We start from the raw sequence: 21,034 nt of genomic DNA, 5'->3' as shown, positions 1-21,034 counted from the left end.
TAGGGAACATGGATGGAAACATTCAGGTACAGCTATAAGAGTAAATTCAACAGTCACTAGCAATGTTTCTAGCTACTAGAGCACAATCACCTGCCCTGCTATACTCTTCGACCAGTGCCTGGCATGGTGTTGGCTTCTGTCCCAAACAATTCCTAGGCACATTTTGGGGGTCAGCACATTTCAGGGACCATTCCTAACAGGTGGTTTGCATAAAGCTACATTGATTTGAGGACTGAAAGACAACCAGCCTTAAGGGCAAAACAAATCAAGGCTCCTGCTTTGAGCGCCTTTTTCTGCAGCCAGGTGGCCTGAACCATCCAAATCTCAGCCAAGCGATTACACGTTAGATGCTCTGTCAGAAGTACCCAGACAGTTACGTGACACAGATTGCTGTTCTCCTGGGTATATGCAAAGTAAACAAATTACCTCTATTTCAGAGGCATGTAAGTGGCCTCAAAGTGCATTGCACAATATTCAAGCATATACACCGGCTGTTTCCATGGAGCAACTGATATACAGTAACGCATTCCTTGGTGAGACAGTGACTCATGCTGCTGCATCTGCTCTGTGAATGCAGTTCCATGCAAAACCTTGGAGGCAGAGAGCATGGAGCTGGAGATACGGTGGTGTGAGGTGGGACTGGGCAGGAATAGTGCTCTTGTCCTGGCAGGGAGAGTCAAGGTAAGCAGCTGGAGGCTGCATGGGTCTGGGAAGCCTTAAATGCAAGGAAATTTGCACTATTTGGTGTAATGATGTGGGCCATATAGAACATGCACTCGGGGTGGTGCCTTATTCCAAAATTCTTGGCAAGAGTTTTTTGCCAATAAGAGAGACACTGGGCTTGGGTCGCTCTAGGGCATTTGTGAAGGTGTGAATAATCCATGCTAAAAAAAGGCAAAACCTCCAAAATATGTAAAATGTGCCTCTATAGATGACTAAAGGCTTCTGTGAGATTGGTAAAAACAGTGACGCACTTTCTCATTCTCAATTAAAAAAACCCACACCAACACCCCCCCCCCCCCAAAACCACACTCCCCACCCAGTGATGTACACTGTGTTCCTTATAGACTGGCTCCAAGGAGCAGCTACCCAATATGCAGTGCCTCGTGGCTCAGATGTATCAATGGTTCAAATGTTCCCTTGCGTTGTGAAGAGGAACAAGTTGCCATGTGTCAGCTAAGAAACTGTATGTGCATTTGAGTGGCATACATGCACATGCGTATCCTTAGACTCCAGCAAGAAGGGGCTCTGTCAGACCTTGGCCCACAGTGAAGATGCACGGAGTCACCTGTGGTTTGCTGCAGTTGTAGTGGCCAACTGAGGCATGTCTCCTGGCCAGAGACTGATGCGTAGTTGTGTACGTGCAAGCTAGTCAGCCTTTGCTGCCTTTTTAGTCAGTAGAAATGAAATAACTTTTTAGTCATGTATTTTAGTTATTTATTTTATATTGAAATGAATCGGACCTTAGAGGTGCCTATTTTATATTCGTCATTGGCTGCAAAGGGAAACTTCTAGCCACAGATTTAGACAGCTACAGGTAGGAGGGAGTCTGCAGTTTGAGTTGCAGTGATCCCCTCTTAAAATAATGGTGTGCCTGGGCACTCTGGCAGCTACATCACTTTGACACTAACACTCCTGCAGTGTTGTCATGCTCAGGGCACATTATAGCAGCAGGAGTATGCTCTAAGTTGTCCAGTAGTGTTGATTCCCCTCTTGATAGAGCCAAAGGCTAATGCGAATACTCATCTACTTCTGGCCATGGTATCCAAGAACAGTGAAAGCAAATCCAGGCAAGAAACAGAAATAAATGAAGTGTTAACATGCATTTCTCCATAAGGGCGGTCATGACAAGGGGGTTACAGATCAGAAGAACAGAGCTGGATGCCAGATTTCATGATACTGCAGCACTGCAGTAGAAGAGCAGAGCAGCATATGCCACCAAAGCTTGTACAGGTTAAGATGTAACTTTTTACTCCATCAGAGACAGAAAAGCAGTCTAAAAATAACAATTCCTGAGAGGGGAAAGAGAGAGCAGAGAGATGTGTATTTGATATAACAGGCCCCAAATACAACACACTAGCAGTTTCAGATGGGATTAGAAGTTTTGTCAAGCAGTGATGCAGAGAAAGAAACTATATTCCCACTGGGAGCAATGAACAGATGGATTCTCATTTAATGCCTAGATTTGAGCCTGTGCAGAACATTTTGTATGATTTATAGGACAGTGTAAATGGATGCTAAAGGAAGTCACATCAAGTCTTTCTTAACTACGTGTTGGTACAGAGGATAAAAGAGTAAACCATTGGTTATGGGGGAGCCTAAGGAAACTAAGTGTGTCAAAGATATCTACTCAACAAGCGACTGGCTTTAGAAGGTTGCAAGTTCTTGGAGGTTTGGAAAGGAGAGGTTTCTGCCATCCAAAACTATCTTGACTCACAGAAGATGATAAATTAGATGAATCTGATGTATTCAGCTGCCAAAATAAGCTTGCACAGGCCATGAGGAAAACCAGGGTGTGCAGGCTCACATAAAAGACTCAGTAGCAACGTTGCCAGGAATTAATAGTGATTTAAGAGAAATGGGCATAATTGTGTCTAACAAATGAGTGTGAAATTCACCCAGAAACCAGGCTAATTACAGTGTAAGTCAAAAAGTATCTGACTACACACTGCAGATACAAATTGGTACCTATGAAACCTCTACAACAAATCCTCACACAATTAATTTGCACATTTTTAGAGGCACTACTTATGCCAACCCACAGAAATAAGACTTATAAGAGTACAAAGGTGAATTAAGCAATAAATAGTTGGAAACAGTTAGGTCACCTTTCTGACGTGAGAAAAAGCTACTGAACACCAGATGCCTGAGGAAAATTATTTAATATCTACTACATTACAGTAGTTCCTTTCTTTCTTGGAGACCATCCTTTATTTGGCAAATTGTATTTTCTGAGGCCCTAAGCAGTCTCCTTCAGCAGGTTTTGTTCTAAAAGGAATATTTTCCTACCATCTGTCAGTTACTGTATTAAAGGGCAAGAACACAGCTGAGCATGTGCAAATCAGTACTTACTAGAATTGAAATGACCTTGTGAGAACTAAATACAGTATGTAGAAGGCTTAATCCAGGTTAAATCACACCTGGTGATCATTAGGGACCTGGGCCTATTCATTATTCACAAATTATGTCAGGTATCAGAGAACATGGAGACCCAATTTGATGATGACAGCTCCAGAGCTGCTCAGCATGAATGCAGCCATTCTGTGTGATGCTCTCACCATTGTCAGCTTGGACCTTTTCCTGCAAATGACACTTTCATCCATCAGCAGATGATGAAAAGACATGAATTCCCCTTGTGGGCTTGACAAACTCAATGATTCTGCAGGTACCCCTTGGGACTAGCATTTTGATTTGGGGCTCCCTGCTTTTGAACCAGGGAGGGAAAGACAGAGGGAAAGTCTTTCTGGAAACTTTCAGGAGAACTTCCTGGATAAAACAGAGAATGACAAATAACAATTTTCTCACATGGACTATTCATTTCCACAGGCAGACCTCTGACACCACCACTGACATGGAGCTGATGGCTGTGGAGAGTTGTACATGGCAGGTTTTGCACATGGATGTATACCTTAGCCATGTCCTGGCTGTAAGGTGGGACAGAAGCTGGGTTTGTGTCATTCTCTCATGTACCCTGGCTTCTTCTGGAAGCAAATGCAGAGGCATGGGCAAGTGGATTGCTCCAGAAGATGCCTGGTCTCACTGTCCACCATGGCTCACCACAAAGCAGCTGAGTCCCACATGTAGATGCAACAAATTAAGAGTGTGACTCCTCCGAGAGCTGTAGTTGCCAGAGAAAGACATGGAAGTCCTGAAGAGTAGACGAGATGGGGTGACTTTCTACAGAGGGTGGTTGCAGGTACTGTAACAACGAAAGGCTAGCTCTACACTCCAGGGGACTAGTGGATCAGAAAGCCCCAGATGTTTAGGCTGGATGACTTGAGTCCTTCAGCTCGTCACTGGTTTCTTCCCCCACCATGGGAAAGTACAGTATTAAATAAAAAGTACTCAATCCAGACATCACTAATCCTCTATAGGCCAGTCTTGCATCAGTGCAAAAAAGGCAGATAGAATAGAAAATGTCTCCTCTTTCCTGGGGCTTCTCTCTTTAGCAAAAATGGTTCTGTTTAGCCTAAAAGGTTCTGTGATCCTGAAAACATATGCTAGCCAGCTTCCCTAAATATGGAGGGACTGAGGACTTGTCATTACCCATAAATGCTGACCAAATGCTGAGCAGGGCTTGAAGAGTAGCTGCCCTACCTGGAAACTACTCCTGCCAGAGTGCAGTTCCACATCACCCGTTGTTCAGGACTGCTTCAAAGGCAGAATATGGGATTTAATGAATGTGACATTGAAGACACCTGGCATGTGATCAGGATGCAAATGACAAATATCCAAAGAGCTGAAATACTCCCTCTGCTATCTGGGTAATCCAAACATTTGATAATCACCTTTAAATCTAGGGGGAATGATGACTGCTTGCATATTGTCTACAAAGGCCTCATTCCCTTTGTTGTAGTATACAGGATTCTGCAGAATTGTGTGGTGAGGGGGTAAAAATATTTCACCTTCTGAAACGTCTAGTAAAGAAAAAAAAATATCCTACCAGCCTCTGGAAGAGTTTGCAGGATATGTTGGCATTTGTGCTATATGTACAAAGCCAATTGTATGAGGTATTAAAACAGTAGCAGAAGGAAAGACTAGATGTTGGCCACAGCAGGCATACGACAGAGCAAATGCTGAATGTTGCTAGATGTAAGGGATACACCACACTTTCTCATCAGCCAAGGGATTCAAAAAAGAAAATGAGTAGGAGGAAAAAACCCTATATATCTGAAACATAATAAAAAGTCTTGCAGGCTGTTAACAGCAGGGCAGAGAGATGCTGTAAGATTGAAAAGAAGAGGTAATGTTATGATTTTGATAGAGGAAAGAACCATGCACATGTGATACCAAATCTGCAGTCCTTAAGCTCTTGAAAGGCACACATGTACCCGTTCTGAGTCCACAGAACTGAGCTTAGACTTCAGACGTGCCTGCCCAAATGCTTATTGACGGCCAGGCAGGTTTGACAGTTCTGCTGCAAACACCGGTAGAAACTGGCCTGCAACATGAAGACTGCATATTTTTAATTTATTTTCATTTACCTGGAGATCTTTTAAGTCTAGTATAGTTGTGCTTGTTTTGCTGGTCTTTAAATGTACTTCAGGCCCACATCTGAAACTTTAATCTTGCTTTTTTAACCTGAATGAAGCCTAATTCAATTTCCAATCAAGTGAACAGACGCCTTGCATTAATTTCAATGTACATCAAGTCAGGCACCTTAAATCTATGGGGACATGCAAGATTGAGGTACAGGGCAAGTTCTGACTTTAAAAATGTTGTCAGTTGAGAATGGGCTACTGTCCTTGTCTATGTTCTTATCCACGGTGAATAGAAAATTATTCAGTCCAAGCTGAGCTAAACTACAATGAAAGAACTTATTCAAATTTAACTTAAATCAAATTTCCTTGCAAATGTGGCAATTTATGAGTACACTCACAGACAGTGACCATGACTCAGATGATTATAGAATCACAAAATCACATAGGCAACCTTGGGATGTTTCTGGTCCATTCTCCTGCTCAAAGCAAGATCAGCTGCAGGATCAGAGTGTATGGATGGGCAACAAGGGGTAATGGTCCAATGCCTGGATAAGCCTCATCAGTTCCTCTGCAACATCCCAGTTCTGGCCTTCGTCAAACAATATGGGAGGTGTCATCACCAGATGGGTACTTCCATTCCCTGCAGAAGGGATTTTCCAACCACTGTCATTTGCTGCTTTCTCCTGATAATTGTAATTAAAGTCTTACCTCCCGAAGCACAAAGCAGGACAGAGGCACCATCACAGATGGAGAAAGCCCAACAACCTAATCAGAGAAAAGACAGCCCCCTGATCCAGCTTCTGCCAGGGCTGTCACAGGAGACCGTCAGTCCCAGGGACTGAGCATGGCACCAATTAAGACCAGTCAACGGACATGTTCTCCAGATCATCTAACAGACTGAAGGGGAGCATTGCCTACAGGGACATGGGACTTGTTATGGGATACAGAGGAAGAGCATCTTGGTTTTGTACAAGACAGTTTAGTGTCCTTAGTGGGGGAACAAAAGGCAGGAAAAGGGACGGACCATGGTGGTTTGGGAAGGGATAAAAGGGACTGGTCACATGTAAACAGGTTGCTGGTCAGTACACCTGTCTCACCATGCATTATATTCATTAAACTAAATTTCTAATTCTTTTCCTGGGTGACTCTATTCTGTGTGGTGTGCATGGATGTGTGTGAGGGGGTCTGGGTGCAGCAGCTGGAGTGGGCCCAAAGGTCAGAGGGCTGTGTGTCTGGGGTGCCACAGTCAGAGAGACCAGAGTGTGTGCGTATGCTGCTCAGTCATCACTGGTGAGCATCCAGCCAGACTAGCCACTGAGTAGGTTAATAAGCTTGGGAGCTACCTTTTGAAATGACCATAGGTCTGGGATGGATCCAGGAGAGACCAGAGAGACTGCACATGACCTACTGGAGGGACCGGGGGCTCCAAGCCAGCCACTGGGAATGCTGTGGGGTATGGGGAATGACTAAAAGACCTGTTTGTGTGTGTGTGTGTGTGTATACGAGGCAGGGGCCAGTTATGAGACAGACTGAGCGTCAAAGGCCAGTTACTGGAGGGATTCACACTGTACACATGTGTAAGTCTGCATATGTATTTTCCACCAATGGACCTTTATCCTGATCAGCCAGAAAGGGGAGCAAGATGAGGCCATCAGTACCGTTTGTTTATAAATGCTGAGTTTGCTGCAGGATTCAGTAACTCCCAAGAGCAGCAATGCTTCATTTGGGCCAAATGGCTCTAATTCTTCCTTTAATGGATCTTGTTCCTTTTCATGGGCTGCTACAGCACTGTGCTGTGCTGTCATGTGTGGAAATCTGGTTGAGTGTCTGAACTCTGAAAGTAACTCAGAATTCTCCAGGAACATCGTGTGTGTTACAAGCTCTTCTTTCAGCATGCCCTCTTACAGTGACTGTTTCTGACTCTCTGCTGACTACTCCTCTAAAAATACTCTAATGACTAGAAAATTGCTCATAATCTTTGATTAATAGAATTATTTTGTTGCTGCAAATGAATTGATCTTGCTAGCAAATTAACTACTTCCTAGAAATATCATATTTTACATGGCCCTGGTCAGTGTTGTGTCATGTATAATAAGAATAAGCCAAGAAACGAGGCATCCAACCACCTGACCAAAACCAGAGCTCTCACAAGCAGCCTATGCTACTTCTACAGTTAGCACCAGGTCAACAATTCAGTAAAAAAACCCTTGGCTGGTGGTGGTTTTTTCCAGGGTCTCAGAGGATCCTTCTCCTTCTACCATCTACCTAGTGATGCAGAAGGACATATTTGCCATATGCTACACTGCTCTTAAATGTGGCTGGTCTATCATTAGAAATTATACCGACCAGGTGTCACCTTTCCATTCAGGTCAAGCCTAAACTTGATAACTTATTTTGTGCTATGCAAGAAACTAGTGTTGGTTTTGCCAGCCACAGGTCATTGTATTTACTTCGAAAGCATACTAATACAGAAATTTACTTCTAAAGTACACTAATATATAATGTACCATGACTGTAAATTTAAGAGTGCACCGATTAACAAATAAACAGTTGACAGCTGGCTTAAAACAATTATCTGGCTTTAAAATTATAGAAACAACGAAGAAAAATTAGAACAGCGAATATAAGATCTTGCAAACGAAGCACTTCAAACACACCTCTATGGATCTAAGATTTGTTTGTCTGATTTATCCTACATGATAGAACTGTTTCCAAGAGTGAAGATTAATTGTATTATGGTGCTCTTGACAACCTATTTTTCCAATCCATTTGCCAGAGAGATGCTTTTAACTTTTTCATTACAAAGCTTTTACTATTATAACTTTCACCTGCTGAGTTTAGGCAACTAGCAATAATATGAAAATGCTTTTCTCATTGTCACTATCTCTTTATGTTGTTCTCATTGTATTTGAGCACATCTATTTTATGGGAAGGTACATATGCAAAATACAGATGACTAATATGAAAGTTACTTCATGCTTATTTATAAAAGTATGATCAGGTTGCTTCATTTTCTAAAGCTGGATTTATGTGTAGGTTCCTGATGACTTACCACAGATGTTTAATGTGATGTGAAGGTGGTTGTTTTGCAAGGGAAAAGGTAATTGTCATTTTGCATCCTTTGTGTTAGGGAGCTGCAGCACACCAATGGTTGGCTGAACAAAAGCATTGCCCGCCCAGCAGCTCTGCTGAAGTCATTGTAGGAGGGGATACTTCATGCGTACTTGAGACTGAGAACTTATGAAAGCGCCTTCAAATGGTCTTTAACACAAATATTGCTCTAGCAATCTCCCCGAGAATGATGCACTTCTAAAAAAAAAGTTAGGAAAAAACCCACAGCTCATTTTCTTTCGGGGATGTGTAGAATTGTTTTGAAAATGCCTTTGTTAAAATAAAAGTAAGCAATTGGAGGGGTAAAGCCCAACAGTAAATGTTTTATGAGAGTGAATGGTTTTCAGCAAGGATTTGTATTTGAAAGTTATTAATTTTAGGTATCTGAAAACTGAGGGCAACCCCCATATTCACAGGAATCTCCACATCTGGAAACATGAAAAGTACTTGAAACAAACATTTTGGAGCTGTCATTCCTTGCGGGTAGATCTTGATTAAGATGATGAACATTCCCCAAGGAGGACTTTGGGGTGCTGGCTGACAAGAAGCTCAACATGACCCAGCAATGTACAACCCAGAAAGCCAACCATATCCTGGGCTGCATCAAAAGAAGCACGACCAGCAGGTGGAAGGAGGCAATTCTCCCCCTCTGCTCTCATGAGACCCCGCCTGGAGTACTGTATTCAGCTCTGGGACCCCCAACATAAGAAGGACATGGACCTGTTGGAGCAAGTCCAGAGGAGGGCCACAAAGATGATCAGAGGGCTGGAGCACCTGTGCTGTGAAGACAGGCTGAGAGAGTTGGGGTTGTTCAGCCCAGAGAAGAGAAGGCTCTGGGGACACCTTATAGCAGCCTGCCAGTGCCTGAAGGGGGCCTACAGGGAAGCTGGGGAGGGGCTCTTACAAGGGCATGTAGCGATAGGGCAAGGGGGAACGGCTTTGAACTGAAAGAGGGTGGATTTACATTAGCCATTAGGAAGAAATTCTTTCCTATGAGGGTGGTGAGACACTGGCAGAGGTTGCCCAGAGAAGCTGTGGATGCCCCATCCCTGGCAGTGCTCAAGGCCAGGCTGGATGGGGCTTTGAGCAACCTGGTGTAGTGGAAGGTGTCCCTGCCCGTGGCCGGGTGTTGGAACTGGATGGTCTGTAAGGTCCCTTCCAAGCCAAACCATTCTATGATTCTATGGTCCTTTGAAGATCCTGGGTTTACTGAAGTTCCTTTTTCACTTCTGTCACTTTTTCCTCTCTGTTCCTTGAAGGACTTTAGCAAGTTGGAGGGAGTGTGAATGTGGTGTACAACCCCCAGGACTGCAGTAGCAGGCGTATGGCTGAAGCAGAGGTGGTCCGTCATCCTTCAGGTGGTTGCGGGGGAGCCTGAGTGCTCTGACAAGCCAATCTGCCTTGTACACTGTGTGGGTTAAGCACACAGCTGCATATGTATAAGGCTGAATGTTACTCCTCACTAGAAATGACGGGATGACTTCTGTATACGTGTGCAGTATAAATACTGAGGGAAAATGCTTTGGGATGAAAGGCTGCACATAATGATCAGATATTATTAAAATGTCAGGTAGCTCCGGGCATTGAAGAACTGTCTCCCTGTGGAGCTCATATGAAATTTAAAGTAAAAAAACTTTTGTGATTTGCTGAGTGGGTGGCTGAATGGGTTTTATCATTGTGTCTCAGAGTTCTCTCTTCTTCTCCCTCAGATGACAGGAATTCAGTCCAATCAAAAGCCAAGTTATGATGCCACTCTGACACTTTTAATTAGGAACAAGGGAAGTGATGTGATTTCTTGCTGCACGTTAACGAAGGGGTTATTGCTACAGCCCAGATCTGCTTCAGGTAGCACACTCTGTGTCAGAATATACTTCTGTCTGCTGTAGTCATTTGCTCCCCGTAGGGTTAGATCGTGGCTGAAACTGCAGAGACTGTGATTCAGCCAGCAGAGAGATCTGCACCGTGCTAATGAAACTCTATTGCTATCCTTTAACATGCTGAACCAGGGCTGGGGCGGCAAAGGGGGGAGCTTAGGGGGACTTGATCTATCAGTGTGTAAGAACTTCTGAAGGCTGAGCAGGCTTTTTGATAACATGGTCCTAAACAGCCAGTTAAACTCCTGTTATTTTTCAGGCCTTGCGGTATTGAATTCATGAGGTGGTCATTCCTCATGCCTGCCGCGGTAAGTAGGAAAGCTGCTGATCTGCGAACAGTCATAGCTGCTTGAATTTATCATACTCCACATGCCTTAAATTGAAGGAAATGAGAAGGAATGAGTGATGGAAGGACTACAAATAAATGCCTGGAATGGAAAAGGCAGGGAGCAAAGAGAGGCACAGCCACTCCTCACCCCCTAGTCCTGGCCCCACCAGGACAGAAGAACCAGACAGCAAACGGGTCCTTGTAATCCCTGGGGTCTTTACATCCTGCTCTGATCAGGTTACAGGGTCCTTGCACCTTCTTCTAATGATGTAACACACCCATAACGAGAAACCAAACCCCACACCTCTCTCTCCTCAAGGGGTTATCCTCACCCCTGCACCCCTGCTTGCCCTCTCTAGACTGCATTTCTTAAAGGAATTAGTTGACCTAATACGGTCTTGCAAAGGGGAGCAGTTACAACAGAGGGGCTGGAGAATGCACGTAGCCCACACTCTTTTTGCAAAATGCAGCTTTGGACCTTCTCAGGTGGAGGACAGAAGCAAACCCCAACTTCTGTCATCCTCTGTGGAGGATGTCACCCCAGAGCTCTCGGGTATGGAAAAACTGCCAGCATGCTCCCCCCACCCTCGGTTGTCATCACCTCATTTTTTGCAGCACCTACTCACTCCCATGTGCTCCAGAAATGCCTGCTGCAAGGCCAGAGGACCTCAGCAAAGCCAAGAAAGCTACTAAGTGACACATGGAAGTTTGCTGAGGCTGAGGTTCGCAGCTTACAAACCTGGGAAGCTCAGACAGAAAAGACACACTCATTTCCTGACATGTGCAAGCCCTGCACTGGGGTGTTCTGGCCTGTAACTTTAGGACCAAATTGCTCTTACATTATCCATGTTGAGCACATTTTTTATCACAAGCCTGTGCTGTTCTGGGAAAGGCAAGCCTTTTGAAGAGTGGGCTAGCTGAAGTCTTTTGAAGAGTGGGCAGAAATGGCTGTTGCACTATCAAGAAAGTGAAGCAAAACCATCAGCAGTCACTTGGGATCTTCATCAGTAAGGGTGACCAACTTTTCTCCTGTAGTCTCAAACCACTGGGATGATGATTTGAGCAGGCATTGCACTCTTCTAGCTCCCTCTCCTCTGCTTGTGTCCAGGGGTCCTTTTCATCTCACCTGGTTTGATGTGAGGCAGTCAGCATGGTAGTGCCCCATCTTATGGCAGGTGTGTACTAACACATACGCTGACATGGGATGTTCACTGCAGGTACCCTTGGGTGCTTCTGTTAAAGGTTTGTGTAGTGAAGTGCAATAATTTAACTCTGATGAGTCTGATGGAATTACAGACTTCTGCAAAAATTGAAGTGGGTTAGCTTCTTAAATCCTTGCCCAGCTTGTTGCAAAAATAAGCCTCATTTAAGAGCTGTCTTTACTTCTCTTTGGTAAAGATCATCAGTGATTAACCAGAGTATGTGAAAAGAGAAAACTAGGGTGCAGTTACAAATAATGTCACTTTCAGTGCAGCATAAAGTGAGCAATTTAGTAAAATGGTGGAAATATTTCACCCTGGATATACTCCTCCTTAGAGTCAGGGATCATCTGGTAACTGCTTGAAAAGCAGATACAGAGAGGGAAAATTAAGGGAAGATTCAACATCAAATGTAAGATGTTTGGTTGAACTTGAGAAATGCTCTGATAACAGCTTCAAGCATTCAAATGGAAAAATGCATCCCTTCTCAATATTATTGATTTCATGTCTGAAGAAAAAACCCACAGAATATTGTGTCCAAGCTGCTGGAGATGCTAACTAGAGGCATGAAGTCAAAGTCATTACTTTGTTCTATGAATAAAACTCAAGCAGAACAAAAAGCTGGTAAAAAACCTTGTGGTGAAATCAGCTTCACCCTCTGAAATATATTTATTTTATTAAGCCTTGGCAATAATGAAGTAACCTTAAAAGTCATCTGGTGAAATCCTTTTTTTTTTTTTACCTGATGGTAATTTAATTATTGACTTAAACAGAGTCAGGACTTTACCATGCAATTGCAATCTGGGCATTCAAAATGCCTCTGTGACCATGACCCATCTCTTACTGTGGTCTGACCTTGGAGGACTGATACTCTTGTCTACCATTTTATGGTACTTTTACAAAGGGTAGGAGTTATTCACAGGAGCTATCTAAGGAAGACAGATACCTGTCAAGGGAGAGCACCAAACTCTTAAAAGATCACTAAGTACTTCTAATATGAGGCTTGTGTAAAAATAATCTCCCTTTCTCCATTAGCAATAGAGGGATACCATGGATGTCAACCTTCCCACCCTCAAAACAGTGATAGAATCACCAGGGCTATACCCTGTCTCTGTATGCAGTGCCCTATGTATATTGAACTCAGCAGTGAGAAAAAGGAAATCTTTGATCAAAACAGGGAATTAACCTGTATACAAGAGGCTCCACAGAATGTTGCTGAACCTATAAAAACAGTGAAAGACTAAATTGCCTTTATAGAGTTAGCTGCAAAACATGTGATTAGTATTTTCAGTTTGCAAAATTTCTCTACTCGAGCACACCTCCCAAGCAAGATTTTTTTTTTTTCATGTTGGGACTAATCAGGTCCCAAGAGTCCAGGAACATCCTGGAAGAGGATTATATCTGAAATTATAATTGCCCATTGGCCATTAGTTTTTTCTTCAGTTAAGAAGATGTGAATTAAAGATCATTATATGCAGCAATGAAAAGGAAATTAAAAGGGGGGCAGATTAGAAGCAAGAAGCAATCTTTTCCTGATCACAGGGCTGAAGGAAATGAACACTCATTGACAGCACCTCTGGCAGTCCTGGGTGTCGGAGTCTCTCTTAACACCAGGCCAGGATCTCAGGCTCTGTGTACCGCTTGAGCCTGACACTTGGCCTTTCCTGACATAGAGTATTGCTGGGAAATGTCAACAGCCATAACAAATATTACTACATGTACCTGGCAAATCACTCATGAAACACCCTTAGGACTGTTTACAGAGCCTTGCAAGATGGTTTTGCTTTCTGGAAATAACAGATGTACTGGCAATACACGAAAATTTCATGTTTTCCCCTCCCCCCCAGATTTGTGTGTGAACTGCCATGGCAGAGAGGGCAACACTGCAATTGCTCCAGCCTCTTAGTTAACTGTGTTCAATTCTCCTGCAAAAAAACAAGAGGGGAAAAAAAAAAAAAAAAAAGAAGATTCATCCATTTATAGGTTGGGTGCATTTCAGGAGGGATGTTTTTCTTTTTCCAATGGTGTTCAGATCTTTATTTCCCTTTCAGGATGGTCTCGCATAATGGAAATGTTGAAGACACACCACAACAGGTCTAAGTATATATTTTTATCTGTATGCTTTTGCTAGGAAAAAAACATTTCCAGGTTTTAGTTTAAGGAACAATATTTTCTAAGGTAAAATACGATGCAGAGCAGTGCCATCAAAAGAAAGCCTGAGGACTGCAGAAAATAATCTTTTTAAGGTTACAGTATGGGCTTTCTTGATGTGTATGCAGTGTGCCTAAAGTTCCTACTGTCCTTTCTAGGAGCCTGATTTTCTGCAGAGTATGTAATCTAAATATGCCATAGTGTGAAGATTAGATTGTGTGTTCAGTGTATAGACATACGTTGCCATTTTTCCTTACCAACACCTCCCACTGTTGCTCGGCATGTAGAGGTATTTCACTTGCTGAATTCAGCCTGCCAACTGTAACAAATATGTCCTAATCCCATTATATGCATCACAGTTCACTAACAGCCACGTAGGAGCCACCAAGCCTTTTTCTCTTTGATCAGCTCAGATTTGCACACTGGCCAAGGGCAAGAACCATGAAGTCTGCTGAGAATAGATGTGGAGAGACAACCTGCAAGGCACACTACCTGAGCACTACATATTTGATATAAATGACAATTGTTCAACTACCATTTTACAAAGTTCATTACTGTAGCAAATGCTTCAACATCAGTTGTTTCCCTCTGTTTCTCTATTTCTCATTGCCCTGCACTCAGCACTGGTGAGGCCGCACCTCGAATCCTGTGTTCAGTTTTGGGCCCCTCACTGCAAGAAAGACATTGAGGTGTTGGAGCGTGTCCAGAGAAGAGCAACGGAGCTGGTGAGGGGTCTGGAGCACAAGTCTGGTGAGGAGCGGCTGAGGGAACTGGGGGTGTTTGGCCTGGAAAAAATGAGGTTCAGGGGAGAGACCTTATTGCTCTCTACAGCTGCCTGAAAGGAGGGTGTAGCAAGATGGGTGTCAATCTTTTCTCCCAGATAACAAATGACAAGGACAAGTGGAAATGGCCTCAAGTTGTGCCAGGGAACATTTATATTGGATGTTGGGAAAAATTTCTTCACTGAAAGGGTTATCAAGCACTGGAACAGGCTGCCCAGGGAAGTGACTGAGTCACCATCCCTGGAAGAATTTAAAAGACATGTAGATATGGCACTTACAGACATGATTTAGTGGTGGACTTGGCAGTGTTAGGTTAGTGGTTGGACTCTATGATCTTAAAAGTCCTTTCTAACCTAAATGATTCTATGATCCTATGATTTCCATTTCTGCTGCTGTGCTTTCTCTGACTTCATGGTGGCATAATTTTTGGATTACACAGCTGCAACTGTTACTTAATAACTGTAGCTGTCTGGTCTCCCTTTTCACCATTATTTTAGGTACTGACTTCTTTTCTTAGGAGGGTAACATTGCTATGAGGTCATCATGGGAAGAGCTTATAGAAACGTGGGACAGAAAATAGAGTTTCTATCCTATGGAAAATTCAGGCATTTCAACAATTCCTACAACTACAAACTGGAACAAAATATTAAATTTTGAAAAATCTACCATTAACCAAAGATACTGAAATATTTTGGTTTAGATATCTGGGAATGATGTACCAAAACACTCTCTTTATGCAATTATAAAGTTTCATTTTAATGCTATTTCAACTTCTATATTATAGGCCTTCTGTTTTATCCAGTTATATATGAGCCTCGTACATATGAGTATATATATGAATATATGAGTATATATACAAGTGGAAGCTGTTAGGTAATTTTCCTTTAAAACATTTCAATCCTTTAAAACATTGTTTTATCCACATTTTTGGAGAGGAAGCAAGTTCCTTTAGAAAGTATCTAAGTCTTACATTTCTAAATTCCTTTAGGAAACCTGCAACCAGCTGTTGTACAATGACAAGGTTTTAGGTAGCAAATGTGAGCATTTCAAGATCATTGGTGGATTAATGTCTTTATTTTGGTTTGCAAACAGAATCTTTCAAAGGGGCAATGAGACACTGTGCAGACAGACTGCAATTGCAGATTGGTTGGAGCTATCAGACAGTATTGAATGTCTCCTGTCCAAATGCTGAGAGCTATGAGGCTTTATCGACTTCACTGCGGAAACAGACCACAATGAATGAGATTCAGGAAAGGATTAAAAAAGAGAGGACAACATTTCCTTATCACAAAGCAGCCCACAGAATTTGAGCATTCCATTCAGGTTTAAAATAAAACTGTTTTCCTGGCTGTGCCATTGGACAACACATTGACTAAAATAGATGTTAAAATATATTAGTGTTCAGACTGCTGCTAGTTCTCTTGGCTAGGAGGAAGATACCGTATATAATCAATTTTAATTTTCATATGTTTATGACAAAGCACAAAGCTCGACAGTTTGGATGACAAACATTTCAGGAAAGTTTTCCTTTTTTCTCTTTCCCCTTATCCAAATTGCTGTTGTGACTGCAATTATTAAGGGAAGAACAGAAGCATGTTTTTGGCAGCAGGTTTTAAAAACACATGACCTTAACAAGTCCTTTAACGATTTTGGACAAAATAATCATCCAGTGAATTAATTTAGTCGTCTTGTGCAAATTAACTGTTTCCAAATTATACACGGATATGAATCACTTCACTCAGAACTGAAATCTGGCCAGACTTGCTCAGCTGCAAAGTGGCAGCCACAGAGACAAACAGTGTAACTTTGTAGCTTGAGTAATCCTGGACAGGACACTAAGGCAAAGCATTTCTCTTGTCGTTTCCATGGTATCTTTAACACCCACATACAGCAAGTAGGACATTGGCTGTTAAAGTCTCATCCAAATAAATCCTACAAAGTAAATTGCATGGAACCCAATTTATCTACCTCGAAATGAAGTTTGCTGGGATTTGAACCTATGGCTTCCAGAAAAACAGGCACTTCAAACCTGATGTGTAAATCGTTCATCCATTCTATCAGCTTCAAGACATAAATAGTAAATTGAGACTATACGCATGCATATATATATATATATATATAAATCTATGCATAGATAGCTGTACCTACATTTGCTTGAGATTCATCATGTTCATTGATTTCTGCTAATTCCTTGGCACTTTTTAACTGCAAAGAGTGAACAAAAAACAAAACAGAACAAAGCAAGCACTTTACTTGAGTATTTCACACTGTTATCTTTGATTTATTTGAAGGAGCATTTTATAAAGCTTGCAATGAGAAAACCAGATGGAGCATATAATTCTAATGAGTTTTTGCTCAAACCATTTTGAAACCAACATACTTAAGGCTTGATAGGTTGGGGGTTAAAAAAAAAGAAAATAATAAGACTGGGTCATTATTTTTTAAATAATAAGATTAGAAAGTAGTTTCAAGGCATAAAAAGTACACAGAATTGGCTCTTAAGAATAATAAACGATTTCATTTCCCATTCTTGTCGCTATTCATTTAAACTTTACAATATTTGCAAGTTGCCACTAGCTAAATAGTGTTTTGCTAATGATTACTTTTGAATGATATATTTTTAGATGTTTAAAATGCCAAAGTGCTACTGTATGTTTCCTTCCTGAGGAAGCATCTAAGTAACTGACATGGCTCCTGGGTATGATGGAAAAGAAGTTGAGAAGAACAGTTCTTTTATTTAACCAGTGGCACGAAGAACCGAGACACTGCCAATTCCAAATATATGATCTGAACCAAAACTTCTTTTTTCCTCCTGAATTAGCTTTTGGGGGGAAATCCAGGATTACACTGGGGGTTGTAAAAATCACTCCCAAGAGATCTAAGTAATGTCCTACCTCATGTCTCCAGCCACAGTGAAATACACAGTCATTCATCCTGTGACTGAGCAAACAGAGAGGAGGAGACACCGCAGCTCTCCTGTGCCTATAAGCCATAGAGGTTTGTACACTTAGACGAAGTCCTCAGAACCATTTGCTCTTTAGGCAAAATCTCTGAAAAGTCATACTTTTATTCCAACTTAATTCAGAGTAGATATCTGGGGGTGGGTAGCAGGGTGGGGGAAGATGGGGAACAATAAGCAGAACTTTCCTCTGCATTCCTTGTTTTTTGCCAAAGAAGCTGGTGTTGATGTAACTGTTGATGATACAACTGTGATCCTGAATGACAACAGTCCAAAAATCCAGGTGAAATTGAACACTATTATGTTTCAATTAGGTGTCTGACCCAGAAGCATTGGTGGACTACCACCACAGGTACCTTCATCATCTTTTTGCCATGGGGCAGCAATGACTGAACTGTGTATGACTCAGTTCCTGGCTTCTCACAGTTTCCAATCTGACAATTAAGGTAAGCAGGACATGGTCTCTGCATACCTTATTATGCAAGGCTGTAAAATGCACCGGTTTAGGAACTGCTGTTCAAGCCACTAAACCAGTCCTGATGGAGAGGGAAGGGGCTAGCAATCCTTGATAAAGTATTACAAAGGATAGCTGGGGACTGCAAACTCATCAGGTCTCCTGGTTCAATTCACTGATATTCATCTTTCAATACCCTTGAAAACTCTGCAATTTATACTGACAGCAGGGTGATGCATTTCCAATGAATGCTACATGTTTTCCCCACACTGGAAAAAATAACCATCTTGTGAAACCACCTCACTGTGAGGATGGCTGGTAGGAACAAGCAGAGATGGCTGCTTCCAGTCAAGCACCAGAATTAGGTATTTCTGTATCACAGTGTGACTGAAAGAGCCATTTCCCGATTCTGCCAATTCTTCATTATAGAAATTCACCTCACACGAGCAGCCCTGTTGAGTTCAGCTGAATTACTCATCTGAATATGAGGTCAGAAGAACATGGTCGGGTATGTAAAATTGTTCTGCACGCTGATGCCACATTCTGAGCACTTGAGGAGTGCTGTTCATTATTTACTTTTTGCCTTTCCTTTTCCAGGTTGATAAAGTGCCATCACCCCTTGGTGACTGCCAGCTCCTTGGGCAATGCTCCGCATGCGTTCTGCTGGTGACACACTACTCCTCCATGAACCACGTGTGCATTTGACCGGGGAAGTGGACTCAGTCTCTAGCCCCCATTGGTCTGGCAGGCTTTCATCCTACCATGGTTTCCCGCTATCATCGCCCTGTCACTGCTCCACCAGTTAATCTAATGCAGACAGGATGCTTGAGCATCTCCATCTTTTGTATCGCATGCCATGCTCTGAACAGGATGCCAGAGCTCAAGCAAGAAGGTGCTAGCATCCACATCTACACTAGGACCACTGCAACAGGAAGCGGAGGTGGACCAGTGGAGATAATGGGGGAAAACTTATGGATAGAAAATGTGCAGCTGCATTACCACAGGTTAAAGGGGTAAAGTCCCTTTTTTTCCAGTATCATTTTTTTCTAAATTAAAGTTTAAATTATATTCTTCTCTCACATCCTAAATACTGAAGTGTTGGAATAGAAACCTCAGAAAAAACATACAATATTGGATAAACAGGACTTGCCTTACCCTCTAGGCCAGCTCCATTGCAGGTTGGTGGTGAGTGTGATGTTACCAGCAGAGAGTATGCTGAGGGAAAACACTGAACTAGTGCCATTAAAAACTAAGGGCCTGCTTGAAAGGAAAGGAGAAGGGCTGAGGAGTCAGAAGTCTCTGATAAGTCTAATGTCACTGTGGGGTAGTTCTGACCCAAACCAGTGGGTGTGAATCTGTCTGATAACCAGAGCTGGCAGGCGTGGGCCAGATCTGATCCAGAAGCCTTTTGGCTACAGTAATGCAATATGGTGCACAAGCAAAGAGGACATCTCCCAGCATGACGTCCCCACCTGGTAGCGGCTGGGTTGGTGCAACTGGATCAGTATAAGATGTGCTGAGCCAGCAGACATGCTCTGACACAGCTGCACCTCTGTGTGAACATGCCCGTGGTGAGGCAATGTGGGATCCCTCTGCCAGCTTGAGATGAAAAGGTAGACTTTAGCTAGCATGTCACAAAATCACGTCATACAGTCAAGGTGGTAGCCCAGTGCTATTTATTTTTGAAATAAATGTTCATATTTACTTGACTCGGCCGGATGATTTTCAATACCCATTGTGGATAAAACACGCAGATGAACTGTGATACTTCTAAAAGAAAGCTGTGAGCTTTGGCAAGTAGAGGTCATTAGTGCTAGGGCTTCTGCTGTTCTGGAAAGTTTTGGAACTGGCTCAGGGTTGTTGGAGAAGCATGCTTGCTGTGTAGCACTCCTTAGGAATTCTGGCTACTTACAGTCTTGGCCTTAGGCATGTTTCAGAGCTAATTCTCAAGAGAAATGCAGATCTATCCTGCCTTTCTTCCAGCTACTGTTTTGTCTGTCTGCCTAGCAGGAGCGCACATTTGATTCGCAATTAGTAGGAGTCTACAGAGATTCAAAAGTCTGCCCTGGTGGTCCCTGCTGGGGCCTAGTATTGTCAGATCTTCCTGTATGTTTTTGCAGCATTTGATTGCTACCAAGATGTAAAATAACTTCATGCAATTTCATTTTTTCTAAGTATTTTATAACGCTATACTTTGAATGCCATGTAAAAATGGAAATGAGATACAATTAACTCAAGAGATTGGGTGAATTCTGTGTTTATAAAGATTCTGTCATTACCAAATTCATTCTTCCTCATGGCATTTTGTGTAATAGTCTTGCATCAGCTCTCATTTAGAAGGTTATCTCTCTAACCATAAGTGCTAAAAACATGTATCTGAACATAAAATATTCATTTTTTTCCAGAATTTACATTATTAGTTTCTAGAATATATTTGTCACTAGATATATTCAAAGAGAAATATTTCAAAGGGGAACAATGTCACAGCTTTCATGATGAGAATTAAAAAAATCTGAAATAAGCATAATTTATTTTTCCCAATATGTACATTAAATGTATAAATCTGTCTGCAGACATATTTAGACATACATGCTGAAAAATCCTGAACATAAGGATCATCAGCATTTTGAATCTCTGCCATCTAAGCAATTCAGATCCCACAGTCTTTAAACTGCATATACCTAACAAAGTCACCAAATATTTTAGCTCAGAGTTTATATAGAAGGGATTCAAATAAGGTCTCAAAGCAGAGACTGTGCAGTACAGGTGGGGATTGTGATTTCAGTAAATCCAATCCACATGGTCTATACAAGACAAAATATATTTGTGCACACTATGCTTGCACACAATGACCGGCTTCATCTCCAAATTTACAGATTTATCACTAGATTTTCTTTTTGCTGTGTAACTATCCATCTTACCATACTTCTAAAACAATACTATCAAATACACTTCTCAGTGTCACAGAACACCTT

At 42.2% G+C, this 21,034-nt stretch overlaps 1 protein-coding gene across 2 annotated transcripts in view; it reads right to left on the bottom strand.

Moving 5' to 3' along the window:
• Positions 1 to 21,034, bottom strand: part of ENOX1 (ecto-NOX disulfide-thiol exchanger 1) — a 369,827-nt gene that overhangs the window by 7,394 nt on the left and 341,399 nt on the right. For both annotated transcript variants that reach the window (XM_037378075.1, XM_037378076.1), the window contains one exon: positions 16,795 to 16,851. In XM_037378075.1, coding sequence (XP_037233972.1) covers positions 16,795 to 16,851 — 57 coding nt within the window. The remainder of the gene's footprint in view (positions 1 to 16,794; positions 16,852 to 21,034) is intronic.

Source organism: Falco rusticolus, chromosome 2 (assembly GCF_015220075.1).
Source record: "Falco rusticolus isolate bFalRus1 chromosome 2, bFalRus1.pri, whole genome shotgun sequence".
In the NCBI taxonomy this organism is placed as follows: Eukaryota; Metazoa; Chordata; class Aves; order Falconiformes; family Falconidae; genus Falco; species Falco rusticolus.
The sequence above is the reverse complement of the archived record's forward strand: the minus strand, read 5'-3'. Positions and strand labels throughout refer to the sequence as shown.